We start from the raw sequence: 7,148 nt of genomic DNA, 5'->3' as shown, positions 1-7,148 counted from the left end.
CTGAGGCACATGCTCCTGGGAACGTCCTGCCATCACTCCCAGCTGCTCTGCAGGGGCAGAGACTCAAGAACAACACATTCACACACTTTCATTTCAATGATTAAGTGTACACAGTAAAAAAAAAAAATGAGTAGGGATAAAAAGATAGATATTGAAAACATTTATTGTGTGTTTTTGTTCTTCTCTCCCTCTCTTTGCCCTCTATCACTCACTCAAATCCCTGAGCTGGCACTTTGTGTGAGTGTGTGTGTGTATATTTGTGTGTGTTTGAAATTATGTCAGTGTCAGCACTCTGGGGGGGCTGAAAACTCCCCACGCCAGCGGGTTCCAGTGTGCCCCCCCCCCCTGCCCCACTCTACACAGTCGGGCTTAGCCCCACAAAAGGGGGGATAACAGTTTAACAGTTGCCGTGGAGAGGAGGGGGTAATCCACGGCATAATGGGGCACGCCAGCAGCACCTCCGACCCCCGCCTGCATCCCCACAACCAACCAGTTCATTCTGGACTCTGTCTGACAGAGTGAGGGTCCCTGATGCCCGGAGGGTCAGGAGAATCAGATCCATCTCCAAGCATCTCCCCATCATGTCACCGGCTCTTATCCTGCTTCAGACCAAATAAAATACAGTCATTTACACCGCTGACGGTGTCAATAAATAACGAAACCTGGAAGGAAATTCTTCTTCAATAATATCAATATTCACTCGCTATAGGGGAGGCTCAACATATCCCTATATAATTATAGTAAGAGTGCCACAGGAGCTTCAGCAAATTATCCCAAATGAAAAATACTAACCGAAGCTAAACTACGTGGTCTAAAGGAGAGAACGTTTGTTAAATTATTCTCAGCGATATCTTAAAAAAATAACCACTATAGGGCCTCATCTGCTCCCCAGCCCACTTCATGCCCACTTTTAAGTTTTCTGGATTCTTTGAAGATACACAAAATCCTTATTGCTATTATGATGAAGTTGGTTGGGGATAACTCTCTTTCTGTGTAATTGTGGAAAACCTTTTATGTCTGATGTTGTCAGAGGAGGAGATGACGTATAGGTTAGAGAACTCATCATTCGCCACTCAGGGATTAAATGCAGTTTGGTGATTATTTTGTTCATGCAGAACTACATTGTTTGAAAACTGTTGTGCTACGATGATGAAGGTTTTGTGTGTAAGTTCCTGGTATATGGTACTCAACAAAATAATATAATGTATAATAAATACAATTAAATGATGTACAAATACTGCAATTAAAACACCGATATCCAGTTGTTGAAAAGCAGCTGCGACTTGTTACCTCCCCACATCACCGAGGTGCCTGAGTTTTAACTTGAAAAGAGGAATTCTGTCTGTAAAACAAAACGCCTTCACAAGGTGCGCATTTGTCTGATATCAAAGAGTGAAATTAAAAGCATGCACAGAAGCAGCATCACAATAAGTCTCTATGGCAACAGCATCATGAAAGAGTTTATCACCATGGTGACCAGGGCAGTACATCACAAGTTGTAAGTGGACAGAGATGAAATAGAGGGTTAGAGGAAATCACACTTGAGGTCTTTGGAAGATGTTTAAATTGCCCAAGGTCAGCAGATTGTGGTGCTTTGGGAAGGTTAGGGGGTTATATACATGCAACCTTGTGTGTGTGCACAGGAAGACTTGATTGGTGCGGGGTAAGGAGAGGGTGAGGAGAAAGAGACTGAGAGAGAGGGGAGGCTACCCTCTTCAAAGGACCTCTCAGACTCTACAAGTTAATGAGGGATTTAGCACAGACCCTGAAGCCCTCAGACACTGACAGCTTCACACTGACAGAAGGACGAGCAGACAAACAGACGGACTTACACAGAAAAAATACAGACTTTTTGAGTTTGAAATGACGTGGCGTGAGGTAAGCATTTCATATACTTGAATTTTTGTTTCGAAATACTCCTTGATTTGCAGAATCCTGAATCAAATACGCAGCTACTGTATATGTCTTTTTGTATTTGTATTTCATTGCACTTTTCCAGGACTTTCTTATAAGCCACAATGTTAGGATGTGTTATATCTCAGTACTTGTGACGCAGTTCAAACCATTTTTATAAAGGACTTACCAGAGTTGAAATAATGAAATGGAGTTGACTTATTTTGTTAGATAGAAGAAATGTTAATTCTTCTTCTTCTTCTTCTTCTTTTTAATACACTTTGACATTTCTTACAGCTCGTATAGCAGTAGAAGTTCTGTCTTAAAAAGTAGATTCAAACATATTAGATTCAATTTGGTTTTGATCATAGATCCCAGCTCTGGTCAGAGTTCGAAAAAATCTGTTTGCTGAACTAAATATAGGCCACCTTTGTTTATGTCTCCTTTCTCCATGGAGCTACGAAGTCGGCAGTTCTGGTGCGCCATTCTTGCTGAGCTGCTCGGCACCATGGTCTTAGTCAGCGCTGTGCTGGGGGCCTCTGTGCCGGGCCCGGGAGAGGCCCTCACGGGACCCCTGTACCCAGCAGTGGCAGTAGGGGTGACAATTATTGCGCTGGCACACTGTTTTGGAGAAATAAGCGGGGCACAGGTGAACGTCTCAAACATTTTAGAATTGTGTTTTTCTTTCTCTTATTGATTTTTCTCTGATGGTGGTGATATAGCAGTTATACTCAGGTCCTTTACTTAGGTATAAGTACCAATACCACTGTGTAAAAGTACTATAATATCAACAACAATTTAGTACAACAACAAAATCTATTAAGTACAAGCACTCTGTATGACTCATGTTAAAGATCTACTATCATGTATGACAGGATCAGATTTTAAATATTGTAGCATTTTACATTTATTATAATAGTCTGGTAGTTCAGTGGAGTGGCTGCTCTATTTATTTTCCACCCCTGGCAGCTGTTGAGTTGATATGTAAGCTTTCAGTTTCTAAATACTCCAAACATTCATATTTATACTTAAGTGTGTTTGTGCACTCTGATCAGGTGAACCCTGCAGTGACTCTGGCTCTGTTGGCCACTCGCAAGGTGGATGTTCTCAGGGCCGTTGTTTATATTGCTGCACAGTGTTTGGGGGCCTCTTTAGGAGCGGGGGCCCTCTACCTGGCCCTGCCCGTCAAATCCACTGCAGAGATCTTCATCAACAGGGTCAGTCCTCAGATTATAAATTAGATCCCTCTTAAATAATTTCAGGCATCTCATCTTGTTGGATTATTCCTGACTTCGTCTTCTCTTCCTGTTTTACCTCCCCCAGGTTCCCATAGAGCTGAATGCCGCCCAGGCTCTGGGCATGGAGGTGTTGTGCACCTTCCAGATGGTTTTCACCGTGTTCTCAGTGGAGGATCAGCGGCGGAGGGAATGCCCAGAACCAGGAAACCTGGCCATAGGATTAGCACACACTGCTGGAGTACTAATGGGGGTAAGAGGGGCCTAATGTAGATAACAAGTTATACATTTAGTCCACTCTTACAGGTTTAAAAATACATTATAAAAAACACAAGTTAAAGGAACGTTCTCACTTTGTAAATTAGCAGGCAGGAGAAACTGACTCTTTTTCTTATAGTGCTGATCATTAACATTTCAATTTATTTGACCTAATTCCTCATGCTGTTTACAAAGTAAATGGTAGTATTGTAGTTGTAAACCTACTTTGAATTAAACCTGATTCTGATTTTAAGTCTGCAATGTGTAATCTTTATTTATACAAAAGAACATGAATTCTAATTATTATGGTGTAAAATGACATGCTTTCTAAACAGTATTGTCTCAAACCTCTGTAGCTCTCTGGAGATGCATTTAAATAACTCTTGACTTAATTTGTGCTGCTTTGCTGTCAGGGGCGCTTCTCCGGTGCTAGTATGAACCCTGCACGGTCTCTGGGTCCAGCCATCATCACAGGCTTATGGGAAAATCACTGGGTGAGAGAGAGCCTCAGAATCCAGATGCATGTATGCATGAAAACACTCATATTGTCATAAAAAAAATCTAAGTACAGGATGCCATACAAATACATTTGACTTCAGATACTTTTACAACGCATAGCTGCTAATACTTCTGCACTTTTGGATGCAAGACATTTACTTACAATGGAGCATTTCAACAATGTTGTATTTAACATAAATAAACAGTCTGTATTCCCCTGTCTCTGTAGAAATCTTATTATAATATAAATGTATATATATTTCTCTTTTGCCCACCTACAGGTTTATTGGATTGGTCCGGTGATGGGATCCATACTGGCCGGAGTGTCCCATGAGTTCTTCTTTGCACGCAGCGCATCTCGCCAGAAGTTGGTGGCATGTCTGACCTGTAAGGACATCGAGATTGTTGAGACGGCCAGCATAACGGGATCGTCTCTGTCCACAGTCACACAGAATGCCATCAGAGCAAAGCAGGCCAACAAACAGGACAACAACTGAGGACACAAGCATGAAGAAACCACATACTTACATGCATGCATATGCATAGTGTGCCGTTCATCAGAACATCAGGCTTTTATAAAAATGTTTTAAAAATGATATCTACAGATTAATGTAGTGTAGGGGCAATCATTTGATAGTTCAGTTCAAATGTTTTTAAGCACTTTATGAAGGAAATGAAGAAATACTAAATATATTACTTGAACGAAAGTATTAACACATCAAGAGCAAACTCAATTGTCTTATAGTTTTAAGATTGACTGGTGTTGATATCGGCTTTCTTTCAAACGTTCATGTGCAAAAACCTGTACACAATCATTATTTTTTGCATCAAATTTCCTTAAAATGGCCCAAGCCCTTAGGTACTCAAAAAGGTTGTTTGGATATCAACGTTATTTAGTTTATAATTACATAAAACAGGAAAAAAGAGAATATTTTCACATTTTAGAAACTGGAATCAGTGAATGTTTGCCATTTGTGCTAGAATCATAATATAACTATTAGCAGAACAGGTGAAGATTTGTTGTCTCGAAGGAAACATTAGTGATTGAATAACGTCAATTTAAATCACCAATAATTAAGACACATGATTTGCACCTGGTAAAAAAGTCATATCTTCAGTGTTGAAGGATTGCAGGCTCTGCTTTAAGTATTGCCATAAAGAGATCAGAAGTCAATGTTTTGATAATACCAGATTACACAGAAACATATATTTTGAGTTGACAGTAGAAGAAAAGTAGCTAGAAGGTGGCAGAAAAATTAAAATACTCCATCAAAGTGATCAGAAACAGAAAACATTGTCAAATATCAAGTGTCATGTTATTTAAGGATATAACACGATGTAAAATGTGACATTCTGCTGAATTACGGCCACTTTAACCTCAATTTACATTTGAGAGATGATAATATGTAACTATAGACACTAGAGAGTAGAGAAGAGTATTACGTTTGGCAAACTATTTAGTGATAGAAGAAGAGAAAGAGAAAGTTCAATGTAAATAGTTTGGCATGATTTTAAGTTAGTATTTTTGCAAAGCATCATGTCCCTGCAGGTGTCCTTTTGATTTTGTATTTTTTAACTGTTACTGTGTAAATGTAAAACAAAAAAATGTTGTTTATGTGGCAATGAGTAAAACCTTTGAAACTGTCACTGAGTCCACCTGACACATTACAGTGTGCTATCCTTTCAATGTGCACTCTCGCATGAAGCATTACCGGCACATTCTGCAGGCTATACTTTCTGGATAAAACTCGTCTTTCCCTGTTGCTTTTGTTTTGAGACAAAGCTGCATTTATAGGGGCTGAATGTGTCATCTGAGGTCCTAGTTGGCTGTCATTACTGCATGTAGAGGTGCAGGCGATATTGTGAAATTCAATATTGTGTCTTTCAAATTTGCACATCATTAAAATGTATAATGGAGACTCATTAAAACACAGCTGAAAAACACTCCTATGTTTGCAATGTTCAGTTTCATCCCTCATCAGTGATCGCATTGAAATGCTAAAAAGGTCCTTGCGCTGCATTGAGGGTTCAATGATTCTGCAAAATGTCTCATGTTCGTGCCTGTTGTAGCGTTCGTCTCTTCTCTAAGGCATCCTATTCACAATTTAATGGGCCTTCATACCTCTGTAATGGCTCTAAAGAAAGGACACCTTCAGAGGAAATACGCTTTGTAATCTGAAGTGTGTGTGTGTGTGTGTGTGTGTGTGTGTGTGTGTGTGTGTGTGTGTGTGTGTGTGTGTGTGTGTGTGTGTGTGTGTGTGTGTGTGTGTGTGTGTGTGTGTGTGTGTGTGTGTGTGTGTGTGTGTGTGTGAGAGAGAAACAATACCTTTTGCTTTTATGAAACCTTTATATGTATGGGGGTGTTTGTGGTGTCAGCTGTTTGTATTAAAATATATTTTGCATGTTATTTAACGGGTGAGTTCGCCACAACAAAAACTGTTAGCCATGCACAGGAAGATGGTTTACTGTGTCTGAGTTTTGCAATATTTGTCGCTGTCTTACCGCTAGTGGTAAATTAGCAAATACGTACAGTATGTAAACTGGATGAACTTATCCTTAAATATATAATTAAAAGTATATTTTATTTAATGTGGGCCAGAATATATATACAAATAAAACCATGTTAGCAATCAGTATCACTATAGTAGTTGAATATATACACACACACACACACACACACACACACACACACACACACACACACACACACACACACACACACACACACACACACACAATGTGCACAATGGCTATAACTGCCACAGTGCCGCCAGCATTTTGCATTGTGTGTGTTCTTTCTAACATGTATAAAAGGGAGTCAAAAAGGCAAGCTCAGCATTGTGCATTCATCGCCCCCCCCCCTCTCCTCCTCGCTCTCACACCCCCCTCACCCACCCAACAGTGGTTGCTCTTGACTGGTCAGCGCGATGTCCCAGTGCTGCGACCTGCTCCCCCCCCCCCAGACACTCACTTTACTTGTCCTGCAACACACACACACACACACACACACACACACACACACACACACACACACACACACACACACACACACACACACACACACACACACACACACACACACACACACACACACACACACACACACACACACAGTCTCATAATGCACCTCCTTGAAGCCCCGGTCTCACCAGTAGACACAATCACAAGCAGTGTTAGGAGAATAATTGTTGGTTTGTTGCTTGTGGATTTGTGTTTTTCCACACTTCATTATCACCTTCTGCTGTCTCCACAACACTGCTATTA

At 40.6% G+C, this 7,148-nt stretch overlaps 1 protein-coding gene across 3 annotated transcripts; it reads left to right on the top strand.

Moving 5' to 3' along the window:
* The first annotated feature begins 1,620 nt into the window (after positions 1-1,620).
* On the top strand, positions 1,621-6,239 carry LOC134862955 (aquaporin AQPAe.a). 3 transcript variants are annotated; one of them, XM_063881107.1, is made up of 6 exons: positions 1,621-1,878; positions 2,351-2,542; positions 2,949-3,110; positions 3,217-3,381; positions 3,800-3,910; positions 4,166-6,239. In XM_063881107.1, the coding sequence occupies exons 1-6, from the start codon at positions 1,864-1,866 to the stop codon at positions 4,379-4,381; spliced, it is 861 nt and encodes a 286-aa protein (XP_063737177.1). In that variant the 5' UTR covers positions 1,621-1,863; the 3' UTR covers positions 4,382-6,239. The 3 variants fall into 3 exon arrangements, with proteins under 3 accessions (XP_063737177.1, XP_063737195.1, XP_063737187.1); XM_063881125.1 differs by having other exon boundaries at positions 1,626-1,878; positions 3,800-3,880; XM_063881117.1 differs by lacking the exon at positions 1,621-1,878 and having other exon boundaries at positions 2,330-2,542; positions 3,800-3,880.
* The last annotated feature ends 909 nt before the right edge of the window (positions 6,240-7,148 follow it).

Source organism: Eleginops maclovinus, chromosome 1, assembly GCF_036324505.1.
Source record: "Eleginops maclovinus isolate JMC-PN-2008 ecotype Puerto Natales chromosome 1, JC_Emac_rtc_rv5, whole genome shotgun sequence".
Classification (NCBI taxonomy): Eukaryota; Metazoa; Chordata; class Actinopteri; order Perciformes; family Eleginopidae; genus Eleginops; species Eleginops maclovinus.
The sequence above is the reverse complement of the archived record's forward strand: the minus strand, read 5'-3'. Positions and strand labels throughout refer to the sequence as shown.